Source organism: Oncorhynchus keta, chromosome 7, assembly GCF_023373465.1.
Source record: "Oncorhynchus keta strain PuntledgeMale-10-30-2019 chromosome 7, Oket_V2, whole genome shotgun sequence".
Taxonomy (NCBI): Eukaryota; Metazoa; Chordata; class Actinopteri; order Salmoniformes; family Salmonidae; genus Oncorhynchus; species Oncorhynchus keta.
The window spans coordinates 32,631,033-32,648,348 of NC_068427.1; the positions used below are offsets into that span (position 1 = coordinate 32,631,033).

Sequence of the window (17,316 nt, forward strand, 5' to 3'; positions counted from 1 at the left end):
TAGATTGGGTGGGCTATTTACAGATGGACTATGTACAGCTGCAGCGATCATAAACCATGTGCCAATCAAATTTTTGGTCCTTAAATGTAACTGGTATACTTTTATGTATTCATTTTCTTACCAATTTTTGTGTTTAATGAATGTTGCTTTGGGATGCTAATATAATTAATCGTTGCTAGCTACTGCTCTATTGACCCGGTTGGATACACATTGCCACCCAAATGTATTTAATAACCTTATCTTAGGAAATGTTATGTTAACTTTACAAACTGTCTTCAAAGAGTACATATAATAGTTTTTGTGAAAATCAGAGTTAATGAAGTAAGGTTTAATGAAGACTTTCAAATGCTAGTTTAGACCAAATATAGATGTCAACGCCGTGTGTATAGGTGGCGGGGAAGTCAGGCGCAGGAGAGTCAAAATGGCGTGTAAATGGAGTCTTTTAATAAACGTCCAAGGAACATGCTTCATAACACTAAAAGTACAGACATGAACATGGGTACGAGGACCCGTCGCGCACCAACACAACAATAAACAACACTGACAATAAAACAATTTCTGACAAAGACATGAGGGGAAACAGAGGGTTAAATACACAACAGGTAATGAATGGGATTGAAAACAGGTGTGTGGGAAGACAAGACAAAACCAATGGAAAATGAAAAATGGATCAATGATGGCTAGAAGACTGGTGACGTCGAACACCGAGCACCGCCCGAACAAGGAGAGGCAACGACTTCGGCAGAAGTCGTGACAATAGACCAGTGTAGTGGCGTGTAGCTTGTAGATGTCATAGTGCCAGCTGGTATAATTGGTGTAAAGAGAGCACTATTCTCTGAAGAGAATACTACACAACTTTCTGAGAGGATCACAAATGCAAAATGACATTCATGGAAAAAGCTACAGTGCGTTCCTAATGCAGGGCGTTGGAGCATGGGTTTGGAGGGTGGGTGTGGTGTGGTGTGTGAGAAGGGGTGGAAGGAAAGGAGGGGTGGAGGGAAGGTGTGGGACTGTGGGTGTGAGCATGAGTTCAGGCGCCTTTCCTTGTGGCAATGTCCACCATAGTGTTCTGGTACAGTACATGGTTCTGAGTGGGTGGAGGGACAGGGCGTCTCAGTGTCACAATAGAGGGGACAATAGTTTGACAACTAGCCTCTGTAAAATTGACATAGGGCCACATTGAAGCACACACATATGCACGCACGCGCACACACACACACACACAAATCAAATCAAATCAAATGTATTTATATAGCCCTTCGTACATCAGCTGATATCTCAAAGTGCTGTACAGAAACCCAGCCTAAAACCCCAAACAGCAAGCAATGCAGGTGTAGAAGCACGGTGGCTAGGAAAAACTCCCTAGAAAGGCCAAAACCTAGGAAGAAACCTAGAGAGGAACCAGGCTATGTGGGGTGGCCAGTCCTCTTCTGGCTGTGCCGGGTGGAGATTATAACAGAACTTGGCCAAGATGTTCAAATGTTCATAAATGACCAGCATGGTCAAATAATAGTAAGGCAGAACAGTTGAAACTGGAGCAGCAGCATGGCCAGGTGGACTGGGGACAGCAACACACACACACACACACACACACACACACACACACACACACACACACACACACACACACACACACACACACACACACACACACACACACACACACACACACACACACACACACACACACACACACACACACACACACACACACAGAGAGAGAGAGAGAGATAAAGATACAGAAAACACCACTGGCCAATAGCTCGATCCTGCTACTGCTACTCAACTGATCCCCCAGGGATCAAACTCTTACGCAACACACCAAAATAAAAATATAAGGGAATGTGTCACCAAAAATTGTAATATTGTTAACGCTCCGAGACTAACTGTCAGATGTTGTGTCTCTCTCTTTTTCCCTCTCCCTCTCTCCCTCCCTCTTTCTTTCTTGATCTCAGAACAAATCGCAGTGCCTCCTAGCACAGCAGATAAAACCTTGGCTTCTCCAAATTCTTTCGTCCCCGTCATCTCCACCTCCTCCCTGGCAGCTTTAACAGCCATGGCCGTCCCCGGTCCCTGTAATCCCGTCCTATGTGATCCCACGCCTGCCAGCCCCCATCAGCTACACAAGTACAACTACAGGGGCCTGTTATGAAGAGCAGTGGCAGCATCAGCACCAAGCCTGTGCTCACGGCCCCAAACACTGCCGCTGCTACAGCAACTCAGCCCACGCCAGAGTCGGAGGAGGAGGAAAAAGCCAAAAAGCTCCTGTACTGTTCGCTTTGCAAAGTGGCCGTCAACTCTCTATCACAGCTGGAGGCCCACAACACAGGTGTGTTCCAGCATCTGTTTCTGTTTGCTCAACCGCCGTGTTAACGTTAGTGTTACTCATCCCGAGGAGTGCGTGTGTGTGTTGGGTGGGGGGAGGGGGAGGGGGCTTGCATACGGGCTCAATATGTGAGATGTTTGTTAGCTAACATTGACACATATGGCTGTTATGTAGTTATAGTGAAGTTAGACGTAATACCCAGGTCAGAGAAACACTGTTGGATCTCAAGCTGACCAGTGAACATTTTGGATGGGAAAACAAAATTTGTTCTACTTTTAAACCAAACAAATTAAATAGTGTTATTTTTATGTTTTATTTGTGGCATTTTCCATGTGCAATATATTTAATTATGTTTTTGCCCTTTCTTCTCTCCCCTGAAGGTTCGAAACACAAAACTATGCTTGAGGCGAGGAACGGCGCAGGCCCAATTAAGGCCTATCCCAGACCGGGCTCAAAGCTCAAAGTCCAGGCCACCACCGTGCTGAAAGGCTCCGGACTGCAGAACAAGACATTCTATTGTGAGATCTGTGACGTCCATGTCAACTCAGAAATACAGCTCAAACAGGTACACCATAGTGTCTTGTCACAGGCCTTTCAAGACTCTTTAATTTTCTTGTGCACAAATTAATAAATAAATCTTAGCTGATCAGCAGCCAGCACGCATGCAAGATTTGTGAGATTTCCTGGTGCCGATATTAGGTCAATCAGAATACAGTATGGTCAGAGGGGGAACTGGGGAAAACACATTCTGGGAAATGACTTATTTCAAATCCTTGAATTCACCTCTAAATATATATTTTTTACATGTCAAATTGATTTCACTTTGGGAACTCAAGTATGCAGTGCTTGTTGTCTTTTTACAGCTTGAAGGGACCTTACAGGCTTTTTATAATTGGCTCACCAAAATACGTGTCCTATATGGCACCCTATACCCTTTATAGTGCACCACCTTTGATCAGGGCCCATAAGGATTCACACACAGTTACGTCACTGACCTTTTTTGTTGTATTTTGTCAGCACATCTCCAGCAGAAGGCACAAGGACAGAGTGGCTGGGAAACCGATGAAACCCAAATACAGCCCTTACAACAAACAACAACGCAGCTCCACAGTCCTAGCCGTATGTATCATATATGTTCCTAATCAAAGCCCCTCAAGAAAAGTTGATTCAACTTCATGGATGAATTGTTAATACATTTATTGGCAGTTTCTTAAAAAAGCATTTAAGAATATTGATGCATCAGTGGGCTAAAAGAGGGGCCTTTATGCTCATTGAAAATAATGGCTTGTTTTTGTAGCTAATTGCATTATCAATAGATTTGCTTTCTTATTTAACTCCTCTCCTCTCCCATCCTATCCTATCCTCTTCTCTCCCTCAGGCAAAGCTGGCTCTTCAGAAGGACCTGGTGAAGCCTATCTCCCCTGCTGCTTTCCTCTCCAACCCCTTCTGCCCTACCACTGTCCCCTCTATCACCCTGCACCCGCGGCCCAACTCCTCTATCTTTCAGACTGCTGGCCTCCCAGGCTCTATGGGCTCCATGGGCTCCTTCCTCCGGGCTGCTCCAGGGCCCATCCGGCCCACCACCGGCTCTATACTCTTCGCCCCATACTGATTCCTGGATCGTGACACCAGGGTCGTGTTCAGTAGGCAGAGAATGAAAGAAAATGACAGAAAATGAGTGAATCAGGGTGGTACTATCTGAGCTCGTCCACTAATTAATGCTTGTTTTTGTCTCCCGTTTTCCCTACGGTGTGCCCTAATGGACACAACCCTGTGTATCGGTATGAGCCAGGGAGCCAGACGGACAGGAACACAAAGGGGAAAATGACATGAGTAGACAAACAGGTCTCCTCTGACCACGTGGAACTGTGAGTGGATGACATCCTACTACAGACAGTACCTCCCCGGTGCACTAAACTGATAGGACTACTACACTGCGAAGCTTGAACGAACAACAGTGTATTTATTTGATTGAACTTGCCTGTTTGCGTGCGTTGCGCTGAAGCATGAAGAACAGAGGTATAGTGGGCTCGCTAAGACCACCGAGGGTCTAAGTATTGGGATCTTGTGGAATAATAAAGAGCATCAAACAGCTTCCTGAATGACTTGAATTACCATAGTCTTCCTATTTGATTAAAATAATGGACAGCTCTAGCTACATGCGTATGACAGTGTTCCTCATAACTGCCCCCAGACAGAAGCACAGTCATACCCTATTCACACTATAGGGCCAACCTGAACAGCAATGGGCTGGCTTGGATATTTTCTACTCACATTGTCCTTTCCAGTACAGTTTAAGCAACTACGGTGGATGTGCAACCAGGTCAGAGCAGTTCAGCGTGGCTCTGCTTGGTCTAGACCAGTAGTGTGAAAAACGGTATCATTGCACTTTCACAGTTGTTGCTTGATGTCATGAGTCATGGACTGTACGTTAATACAGTAATGCAGTTTTGGCCACTGTTCTGTCCTGGATTGTGGAAGGCAAAAAGCTGAATCTCTGTTATGATCGTCAAATAGTCTGGCTTCAACTTACAGTAGATATTCATAGTAATTGTTTTGTAACAGTGTTCTCAGTTCCTCCACTTTAGAGAGAGAAACCATTCTCTTGGTTTTTCAGTAAGAGCCAAATGTTAACTTGAGATGGATTCAGGTCAATAGGAGACTTCAAGTCTGTTAAAGAAAATGTTAGTTAAAGCTCAAACACACCGGTAGGATTGTCAAACGTTTGCCTGCCGACAGTACTTAGCACCTCGGAACAGAGTGTCGGCAGTGAATATCTTTAGTGTTCACACAGCAAAGACCTTGAAGTCGTCAGCCACTCAGCCTTGTTAAAATACTCCAAACCAGAAGGTGGCAGTAGCATTGTTTGGCAATACATGTCCGTGTGCGTTCCTTATGGTCTAGATTCCAATGTTAGCTGCAGTGCTAATGTTGCTATATTGTAGAAAGCCCTTGTTGATACTAGCCAGATGGCCACAGCTAGATAACTACCTAGCAAGATGACGAAGAAACCATTTCATTTACTCACATAAAAATCACATACTGTAGGGTGTCCAATCAAAACGCATCTTTTGACCAATGGGTAAAATAATATGTTCATTATTTATACAAACCCCAACAACAACAAAAATGGTCTAAACCTCATGTCTCTATCATAATCTGCTCAAAGCTTATTGGGAGATTTTATCCTTGTAGGATGGATACAATTTGGCTGACTAAATCAATGGAGGTCAGAGAAAAAAATAGGTAAAAAATCTAGAAAATAGCATTGCATCATCTAGGCTGGATGCTGTGCAAGAATTAAGGCTACATAACAGGCTTACCATTAAACTCGTCATCTTTCTTTTAAAATCCAGATGACATAATACAATATAGAGGTAAGATAAATATACATTTTGAAACATGACAAGTAGTATTTTCATATTTTAGTAAACACTGTTCATATAAATGCAAAGTTCCTATTCTTTTCAAAGACTTCTCACATTAACAAGCGTATCTCTGTGACATGTCAACAGAGCACTGAGTGTACTGCAAGCTCTTTATTTTCAAAGCCTTTTACATTTAATTCAGCACTTGGAAGACAACCACAAATACACTTTAAAATTCTCAAAAGTTTCAGCAGAGCTCAGTGCTCATTAACAGATGTATTAGGTTAAGAAATCAGACTTTTTGGATACAATTTTAATGATACAGTATGCTTGAAAAAGACCCCACTGAAGGATTCAGAACATGAAGAATCATATTTGTCTTGATAAAATGCATTTTATAACATAAGGAAGTGAAACGTCATCACCAAAGTGCAATTTGCCCAATGTGGGTGGACACCCTACATACAGCCAGTGCCAGCCCATAGCCAAACGTTTAGCTAGCTAGCTAACGTTAGCATAGCTAGCACACTAGCTAAGGACACCGCACTAACTCCGCAGCTAACACAGGCAGCTGTTTCATGGAAACTAGCTAATTCGTTGTGATTTAATTATAATGTCGTAGCGATGTACGCTGAGAGTCGGGAAGCAAGTTCAGGCAGTGAATATATTTAATAAATAAACGAACATGAACAAAACAAGAAACACTAACAGTGCACCGACATGAAACAGAAACAATAATGCCTGGGGAAGGAACCAAAGGGAGTGACATAAATAGAGCAGGTATTCAAGGAGGTGATGGAGTCCAGGTGAGTGTCAATAAGCGCTGGTGCCCGTGACTATGGTGACAGGTGTGCGTAATACTCAGCAGTCTGGTGACCTAGAGGCCAGAGAGGGTATATACGTGACAAATGTCAATACTAGATAAAGTGGTTAGCTAGCCTCCAGGAATTATTTAGTGTTGTATGCATTCTGTCTGTACACTTACCTATCTACCATTCCATAGCCTACATTGTATATGAAGTGTGACTGGCTCATCTGTGGATATACGGAGAAAATGTTGTCACTTGTTGTCACTCCTGTTGATTTTCCCAAATGGGGGTTCGTGCTCTCTGATTGGCTCAAAGTAAATTTGTTGGCACTGATGAGCATGGCGATTCTACATGTAGAAATGGTAAGTTTGTCACTACTGGATCGGCACGCAGCAGGTACCTCTTTTGTTCTAGCAAGACAAGGAATGGCCTCCCACTGTCATAAGTACCTATTGGCATTCTATCGGCAGTGAGATTCTCAGTGTTTTTTAAGTGTGCAGATCTCAAGTCAGGACTTGACCCTTAAAGTACATTGTTCCTTCTGTAAATGATGTAATCATCAGTCAATCATTTCTTAGAGAAATAGTAGAATCTATTAGTTTTCATCACTTGTAATGAGTGAATTCAGGAAGTACGGATGTTTGACCAGTTTCTCAAAACAGGAAAATAATCCGTTAGCAACCGGACATGTCATTTATTGTGTGGATTATAATTCATGGACATTTTAGCCGGAGTTGATAAAAAATGTGTTAGGCCAAATAAAGTCAGACATTTTTAAGTGGAAATAACTAACCCTTGAAGGCTTTAGTTTAAAAGATTTCCTGCAACAACAGGGTGATCAAATTAAAATCCTACATCTGTAAACTTCAGTTGATTTCGGTTTTCATTAATTGACTGAATTGAAATGGAATTGACACGAACCCTGTTTGTATCACCCTTTCCAAGTTGCAATACTAGTTGTACAGTATGTTACGGAGGGGGACAGACAGACGAGGTATTTATATTTTTTAAGTTGAAAAAAAGCAATCCACTCCAACATTACAGAAAATACAAGATACATTGAACTTGAAATGTACCTCTTCAAATAAATGTATATATTTGGATGATTTGCTCCCATATTACAATTTTATTTTCCATAACTGAAAAAGAATTGTAATTATTGAATTAATTAATTGAATATAGTTTATAAAGGAGACCTGATGTATAGATTGTCAATGAAAGGGATGTTCATTGAAAGAGATATAAGATCATCATATCATCATATACTCTGTGTGACATGTACAGTATTTATTTTCACTTTATGTTTATTGATGCAGTTGATGCATACATTCAGTTGTATTTGAGATATGGAATTGTTTTATTATTTGTTTGTTTGTTTGTTAAACATTTTATTTGTTTTTATTAAATACCTAAACGTATCACTCGTATTTTGAATATTATAAAGAACATTTCTTAATTAACACATTTTAGGTTCTAATATCTCCTGCTAAATGAATATGTTACGATAGAGGAAGATATCATGATTATACATATTATAAATGATTTCAAATGCAACTGAAAATATTACTATTCATTTACATGAACAACTTTTTAGGTTCTTCTCCTACAAAATTCAGTCATTGAGATTTGTGCAGCATAATCCATCATGTCCTTTTGATTAAAAAATATATATGATTAAATTATATACATATTCAAATTAATATTCAGCATATAAATATGATCTAATATGAGGCTTAGGAGGTTATCTAATCTGGAACATATTGTGTACTATGCCAGCAGCAGCATATGTCCAGCTACAGTACATTTGCCTAGTTTAGTGTTGTTTATTGCCAGAGTAAAGCAACTTCTATCTAACATATGTTCATCTGTGTTACGACATCACTCAATATATACAGTACCAGTCAAAGTTTGGACACACCTCATTCCAGGGTTTATCTTTATTTTTTACTACTTTCTACGTTGTAGAATAATAGTGAATACATCAAAACTATGAAATGAACACATGGAATCATGTAGTAACCAAAAAAGTGTTTAATATGTTATATTTTAGATTCTTCAAAGTAGCCACCCTTGCCTTGATGACAGCTTTGTACACTCTTGGCATTCTCTCAACCAGCTTCACCTGGAATGCTTTTCCAACAGTTGAAGGAGTTCCCACATATGCTGATCACTTGTTGGCTGCTTTTCCTTCACTCTGCAGTCCAGCTCAGCCCAAACCATCTCAATTGGGTTGAGGTCGGGTGATTGTGGAGGCCAGGTCATCTGATGCAGGACTTCATCACTCTCCTTCTTGGTCAAATAGCCCTTACACACCCCAGAGTTGTGTTGGGTCATTGTGCTGTTTAAAAACAAAATGATAGTCCCACTAAGCGCAAACCAGATGGGATGACGTATCGCTGCAGAATGCTGTGGTAGCCATGCTGGTTAAGTGTGCATTGAATTCTAAATAAATCACTGACAGTGTCATCAGCAAAGCAACCCCCACACCATCACCTCCTCCTCTATGCTTCATGGTGGGAACCACACATGCGGTGATCATCCATTCACCTACTCTGCGTCTCACAAGGACAAGGTGGTTGGAACCAAAAATCTCACATTTGGACCTAAGGACAGATTTCCACTAGTCTAATGTCCATTGCTCATGTTTCTTGGCCCAAGCAAGTCTGTTCTTATTATTGGTGTCTTTTAGTAGTGGTTTCTTTGCAGAAATTCAACCATGATGGCCTGATTAACACAGTCTCCTCTGAACAGTTCATTTTGAGATGTGTCTGTTACTTGAACTCTGGGAAGCATTTATTTGGGCTGCAATCTGAGGTGGAGTTAACTCTAATGAACGTTTCCTCTGCAGCAGAGGTAACTCTGGGTCTTCCTTTCCTATGGCGGTCCTCATGAGAGCCAGTTTCATCATAGTGCTTGATGGTTTCTGCGACTGCGCTTGAAGAAATGTTCCACATTGACAGACCTTCATGTCTTAAAGTAATGATGGACTGTCATTTCTCTTTGCTTATTTGAGCTGTTCTTGCCATAATATGGACTTGGTCTTTTACCAAATTGGGTTATCTTATGTATACCACCCCTTGTCACAACACAACTGAATGGCTGCTTTGCTGGTGACACTGTCTGTGATTTATTTAGGTATACTCATTCCACGGTTTTTCTTTAAATTGGACTATTTTCTACAATAGTGAAGATATCAAAACTATGAAATAACACATATGGAATCATGTAGTCACCAAAAAAGTATTAAACCAATCCAAATATATTTTATATTTGAGATTCTTCAAAGTAGCCACCCTTTGCTTTGATGACAGCTTTGCACACTCTTGGCATTCTCTCAACCAGCTTCACGAGGTAGTCACCTGGAATGCATTTAAATTAACAGGTGTGCCTTGTTAAAAGTTAATTTGTGGAATTTATTTCCTTCTCAATGCAACTGAGCCAAACAGTTGTGTTGTTGCAAGGTAGGGTGGTATATAGAAGATAGCCCTATTTGGTAAAAGACCAACTCCATATTATGGCAAGAACAGCTAGAATGTCATAATATGTCATAACAACTAACACAACTGTTATAGTTGAGTGATAATGCCCAAGAAGCCAGTGTTTGGAGGATATATTGGCATGGGTGGTGTTAGAAAACAGTGCCAATATATCCTCCAAACACCAGCTTCACGGGCATTATCACTTTTATACAACAGGTTACCAACATATTGACATGATCATTTACATATTTTCATTAAAAACGTTATTTTTATGAATTTATTCATACTATTTCAAGCCTTTTTGCTCTGTATCTATGGACGCAACCCAATTGTTCGATCTGAATGTCCCATTGCCATAATGGCTGGCCACGTTCTTATGACTTGCTTGTTAGCTAGCCAACTACGGCTAACTTGCAGTCACATCAAACAGTGCAGCCAGGATAACAACAAAGTAGCATTTGTTTAAGCTGTTTTCTTGGGACGTTTATTTGGATACATCCATAACAATAAGCTGATGAGGTGCAACTTCGCCTGGCATAGAAAATGTGTCTCTCTCGTCAGGACACTTGTTCAGGGCAGCTAACCAACAACACCGCTAACACAATCACTTCAAACTGATTCTGGAAAGACTGCAATCTAGCTGCACTTCGTTTTGTTGTACCTGTTTTCTATTGACATTTATTTGTATATATCCATAACAATTAGGCTGATTCTTGACTTCGACTGGCTAATAAAAGCTGACTGCCTGTCTGTCTCATCCCGAGTACCGGCATGTTCATTACTATGTGATAGCTGGAGAGTTTGAATATTGAAACAATGTTACAAATGTCAGAGAAACAGACATTAAGGTTTATAAAATCTCTGCTGTTGAAAACGAAATGTTAGTCTAAAAGAAATGTGAGATAATGTCTAAATGTATTTTATGGTGGAGATCAAGTTTATAAATTGCCTGGCTGGGCTGATGAGACATTGGATTAAAGAGGCATTTTAATGTCATAGATTTAGCTGGTGGTAATTTGTGGAATAGACACAGGTTGGAATGCGGCTTTAACCAATCAGCATTCAGGATTAGACCCACCCGTTGTATAACGGGTAGCCGGAGTTGATAAAATGACACATAGTTATACCTGTTGTGACATTTACAAGTATTGCATTGTTTTATGGCTAGATATGACACCTATATAAGAGTGTAAAACCCACAAAACCTAGGTAGGTATAGGTATATACTTATTAATCAGGACGTGACAGTACCCCCCCCCCAAATGTGCGGCCTCCCGGCCGCAAACCTAAACCTATATGGGAGGGTCTGGATGGGCATCTAACCTCGGTGGCGTCTCTGGTTCTGGGACGCTGCCCCCCTTCTTTACACTGAGTCCGTTCTTGTAGCACAGACCCATGGATCACCGTCGGATGTTCTGGACTGGGGCCCGTGGCTGGGGTCCCCGGGCTGGGGACCGTCGCTGGAGTCCCCGGGTTGGGGACCGTCGCTGGAGACCCCGGGCTGGGGACTGTCGCTGGAGGTTCCGGAATGTGGCCCGTCGTAGGAGGTTCCGGACTGTGGCCCGTCTTAGGAGGTTCCGGACTGTGGCCCGTCGTAGGAGGTTCCGGACTGTGGCCCGTCATAGGAGGTTCCGGACTGTGGCCCGTCGTCGGAGGTTCCGGACTGTGGCCCGTCGTAGGAGGTTCCGGACTGTGGCCCGTCGTAGGAGGTTCCGGTCTGTGAACTGTCGCCGGACGCTCTGGACTGGGTACTGTCACCGGACGCTCTGGACTGGGTACTGTCACCGGACGCTCTGGACTGGGTACTGTCGCCAGACGCTCTGCACTGGGTACTGTCGCCGGACGCTCTGGACTGGGTACTGTCGCCGGACGCTCTGGACTGGGTACTGTCGCCGGACGCTCTGGACTGGGTACTGTCGCCGGGCGCTCTGGACTGGGTACTGTCGCCGGACGCTCTGGACTCGGTACTGTCGCCGGACGCTCTGGACTGGGTACTGTCGCCGGACGCTCTGGACTGGGTACTGTCGCCGGACGCTCTGGACTGGGTACTGTCGCCGGACGCTCTGGACTGGGTACTGTCGCCGGACGCTTTGGACTGCAGAGGCGCACTGTAAGCCTGGTGCATGGTGCCAGTACTGGTGGTACCGGGCTGGAGACACGCACCTCAGGGCGAGTGCGAGGAGCAGGAACAGGGTGTACTGGACCCTGAAGGCGCACTGGATGCCTGGTGCGTGGTGCTGGAACTGGTAGTACCGGGCTGGTGACACGCACCTCAGGGCGAGTGCGGGGAGGAGGAACAGGGCGTACTGGACTGCCGAGGCACACTGTAGGCTTGGTGCGTGGTGCCGGCACTGGTGGTACCGGGCTGGTGACACGCACCTCAGGGCGAGTGCGGGTAGCAGGAACAGGACATACTGGACTCTGGAGGCGCACTGGAGGGAGAGTGAGAGGAGCAGGAACAGGACACACCTGACTGGGAAAGTGCACTTGAGGGAGAGTGCGAGGAGTTGGCACAGGACGCACTGGGTCTTGAAGGTACACTGGAGACCTGGTGTGTATAGCCAGCATCAATTGTTCCGGAACATTAATACACGTTTCAGGATGAGTACGGAGAGCTGACTCAGGTGGCACCAAACTGACAACATGTTCTTTTATTCCAAATCCGCGCATCCCCCACCAACTCAACAACTCCCCCATTTCTCTCATCCGGATCCTCCTTCTTCTCCCAGACTGGCTCTGGTTTACTCCTTGGCTCCGCCGACTGCTCCATGTGCCCACCCAAAATAATTATTGGGGTTTCTGTGGTTGCCTTGGCTCCTTGTATCGTTGCCTTTCCTCCTGTGCTATCTCCACCTGCTTCCATGGCAGGGTCTTGTCCCCTGCCATTACCTCCTCCCAGGTCCAGGATGTCCTCCACTCATCTTTCTCCCGCGCCCAGGATGTCCGCTCCTTATTCACATGCTGCTTGGTGCTTATTTGGTGGGTTATTCTGTCACGTTCATCGTAACGATGAGACCAAGGCACAGCGTGATAAGAATACATTCTTCTTTAATTAATGAAGAACACTTAAACAAACTAACAAAACGAAAGTGAAGCTATGATAAACCGAATGCTGACATGCAACTTCACATAGACAATAACCCACACATTGGAAATAGCAACCTAAATACGATCCCCAATCAGAGACAACGATAAACAGCTGCCTCTGATTGGGAACCAATTCAGGCCACCATAGACCTACATTTACCTAGTCAAATCAAAACCCCATAGATATACAAAAAATACCTAGACAAGGCCAAAACACACATACCACCCTCGTCACACCCTGACCCAACCAAAATAATAAAGAAAACAAAGATAACTAAGGTCAGTGTCACGACTTCTGCCGAAGTCGTTGCCTCTCCTTGTTCGGGCGGTGCTCGGCGTTCGACGTCACCGGTCTTCTAGCCATCATTGATCCTTTTTTCATTTTCCATTGGTTTTGTCTTGTCTTCCCACACACCTGTTTTCAATCCCATTCATTACCTGTTGTGTATTTAACCCTCTGTTTCCCCTCATGTCTTTGTCAGAGATTGATTTGTTGTCAGTGTAGTGTTATTGTTTGTATAGGTGCGTGTCAGGTCTTCGTACCCATGTTTTGTTTGTTTGTACATTTATTGTTATGGAGCGTACTTGTGGAACTTTATTAAAAGACTCCATATTTACACTCCATTTGACTCTCCTGCGCCTGACTTCCCTGCCACCTATTACACCTATGCTTGACAGTCAGGGTGTGACAATTAGAAGTGAAATAATCTGTCTGTAAACAATTGTTGGGAAAATTACTTGTGTCATGCACAAAGTAGATTTCCTAACCAACTTGCCAAAACTATAGTTTGTTAGTGGTTGAAAAACAAGTTTTAATGACTCCAACCTAAGTGTATGTAAACTTCCGACTTCAACTGTAGATTGGATAGAGATCCCAATATCTGTAATTATGATACATGTATAGGGACTGTACCTACTTTATCAAAAGATGCAAGATGGAATCTCAAATATTTTCTTGACAGTGCATATTTAGTCACTTCTCCTAATCCGGTGATGTACTGTATAATCCTTGCTTTCTGTTCAGTGCAGAAATGTTGTATAAAGCCTTCTTTTTGCTTGGAAGGTATTACTCATATGTGTCGTGCCTACTGCCTCCTCTGATATAACTAAGTAACTCCAAGTACTTTGCTCTGTCTGATCTCAAAGCCAACACACCTCCACATTTAACACTCTGAGTCGATGTCAGGTTTAAACATACAGCCAACACAATGTTATGTTTAGCACTCTAAGACTCTTTCAGGTTTAGCTAAACATACAGCCCACACAACTTCATCTTACATTCTATCTGTTTGGTCGATAGGGAGATAGGCAGCAATTAGAGTACGAATAGGCCTACATCCACACAATCATTGCAGACTGCCCAGCATCTCATCATTACCACTGAACGCAATGGTGCTTTCTACAAAGTAGTTTCTTTACCAAAATCAGCCAGTCATATTTTACACATGGCCTTTTTTATCAATTTGACTTGGAATATTAAGTCATCGTATAGATATGGATGTACAATGGACACAAATATAAATATTTTTTTGTCCCATGTTTCATGAGCTGAAAGAAAAGATCCCAGAAATGTTCCATATGCACAAAAACCTTATTTCTCTCAAATGTTGTGAACAAATTTCTTTACATCCCTGTTAGTTAGCATTTTTCCTTTACCAAGATAATCCATCCACCTGACAGGTGTGGCATATCAAGAAGCTGATTAAACAGCATGATTATTACTCAGGTACACATTGTGCTGGGGACACTCAAAAATATGGTTTTGTCACACAACACAAAGCCACAGATGTCTCAAGTTTTGAGGGAGATTACAATTGGCATGCTGACTGCAGGAATGTCCACCAGATCTGTTGCCAGATAATTTAATGTTCATTTCTCTACCATAAGCTACCTTCAGTGGGCAAATACTCACCTTCGACACCCACTGGCAAGCTGGAGAAGTGTGCTCTTCACGGAGGATCATGTGGGCGAGCGGTTTGCTGATGTCAACGTTGTGAACAGAGTGCTCCATGGTGGCGGTAGGGTTATGGTATGGGCAGGCATAAGCTACGGACAACGAATACAATTGCATTTTATTGGAGGCAATATGAATGCACAGAGATGCCGCGATGAGATCCTTAGGACCTTTGTTGTGCCATTCATCCACCGCCATCACTTCATGTTTGAGCATGATAATGCACAGCCCCATGTTGCAAGGATCTGTACACAATTCCTGGAAGCTGAAAATGTCCCAGTTCTTCCATGGCCTGCATACTCACCAGACACGTCACCCATTGAGCATGTTTGGGATGCTCTAGATCAACGTATTCAACAGTGTTCCAGTTCCCGCCAATATCTAGAAACGTTGCACAGCCATTGAAAATGATTGGGACAACATTCCACAGGCCATAATCAACAGCCTGATCAACTCTATGCGAAGGAGATGTGTTGCACTGCATGAGGCAAATGTTGGTCACCTTTTTTTCAGGTATCTGTGACCAACAGATGCATATCTGTATTACAGTCATGCGAAATCCATAGATTATGGCCTAAATAATTAATTTAAATGGACTGATTTCCTTATATGAACTGTAACTCAGTAAAATCTTTGAAATTGTTGCATGCTGCTTTTATATTTTTGTTCAGTGCAATATTTAAAGCACGAATGCAGTTTTATGTAAATGAGCTAATTAAGGTCAGAATGACAGTCAACATGTTGTATGCTGCGTAATATAAAAACATGCCTGCCCTGAATCAGAACTGCTCGATTCATGCATGTGAGCAGGGAACATTTTATCACAGCTTTGAATAGAAAGGCAGAGACATCTAGTGGTTCTTCAGAGACACAATAATCCTAAATACGTTGCACACGTCATTACTAGAGAAAACACACATTAAACATGTAATGAATTTAAATTAAGGGACCATATACAAAGTCTATTGTTGGAAATTAGTTTGATTGTTGACTTGGGAGGAAATTTTCAAAACATAAATGTTCAGCATTTATCAGAGAACATACTTATTTGTGTTTCTTATCTTCATCAGTTGCATCTAAATAACAAATACACATTTACACATGAATGAACACATTAATAATAATAATTATAATAGTGACTATAATTACCTTGCCTACTGTTTATTACAGCTGTATAAACTATCCACAAACGTATACGCCTAGTTAACAGTTTATAAACTATTTATAGACCATTTTACGGTAGCGTTACCTAGCCTACTGTCTCTAAAATAATAATAACATGTTTATAAACATGTTATAACGTTTATTAAGCTTTATAAAACATATCATATAAAATGTTTACGTAATCTTCACCTTTTTAAACAATAAAATGTTTTTCCCTCACTGTCATTATATATGATAATAAAAAGTAATGTTTTATAAATAATACATCTGACAGTTTCCATATTTTTCATTTGAATGGAAAACGGTTCATTGAATCCGTTTCTACCCGGCAGAGAGAACACTAAGTATTGTCCGTTTGGGAGTGGCCTCTGTAGTAAAAGTCCAGCCCCCTGAAAACAAACCATATTTCAATAGCAAATCCAGTGTCGATATGGCTGAGTTGTAACTTTTGAGGATACAATTTTTATAACGGCGTCTAAAGCCTTGAAAGATGTGATCACATAGATGGGATCGCGTAGGCTAACCGTCCAAAAAAATCAGTGGAACTCGGTCAGGTAAACATTGCGATTTTTCACTAGAAACAGCTGCCTACTGCTGCACCTCCTACAAACTACATTGATTCAACATCGTATAACGGTACACACTTCGTCCTGTTTCGTCTGAGGTAAGAATGAAATCGTTCCTTCGGTCGTTAAAATGCAACATTATCAAGGATTATAATGGGAACACGGTTAGAGCGGGATTCAATGTCATTGTGTCTGCAATAGCCTACTCTAATGCAACAGTGTTTTATTGCTTCTGTTGGTTGTGTCGCCACTAGCCAGTTGTTGGTGGAAAACCTCGTGCTACCGCTACAGTTATACAAACGCTGCTTCTTATTCAGCACGGGTGAGCAAATGTGTAGCTATATCATCATACATTTCATACATCATGAAGAGGGTCTTACATGATAGAACGTACGAAACGAGCTCGAGCGATGAACAGGCCATGGAGGTGGGTCCTTCGATTTCAGGGCTTTTGTCTCGTGGCTATAGCTGTGTGCCTGGCTATAAAACCATTCTACAATGATCTGCCAACATATAAGGATAGCCTAATATCGAAACTTGCAATTGAACCTAAATGTAAGAAA

The 17,316-nt window shown here is 42.3% G+C and overlaps 2 protein-coding genes across 3 annotated transcripts in view; both read left to right on the top strand.

Annotated features, from left to right (window-relative positions):
• The window catches only part of LOC118386316 (zinc finger protein 385B-like), a 179,146-nt gene extending 171,089 nt beyond the window's left edge, over positions 1–8,057 (top strand). Inside the window, 5 exon segments of the mRNA XM_035773977.2 lie at positions 1,956–2,143; positions 2,146–2,329; positions 2,707–2,891; positions 3,344–3,445; positions 3,705–8,057. Of these exon segments, the coding sequence (XP_035629870.2) occupies positions 1,956–2,143; positions 2,146–2,329; positions 2,707–2,891; positions 3,344–3,445; positions 3,705–3,938 (893 nt within the window). The 3' untranslated portion in view covers positions 3,939–8,057.
• An 8,509-nt stretch (positions 8,058–16,566) lies between these two features.
• LOC118386317 (SEC14 domain and spectrin repeat-containing protein 1-like) overlaps positions 16,567–17,316 on the top strand; it is a 52,906-nt gene continuing 52,156 nt past the window's right edge. For both annotated transcript variants that reach the window (XM_035773978.2, XM_035773979.2), the window contains exon 1: positions 16,567–16,851. The gene's annotated coding sequence lies outside the window, so the exon portion shown is untranslated. The remainder of the gene's footprint in view (positions 16,852–17,316) is intronic.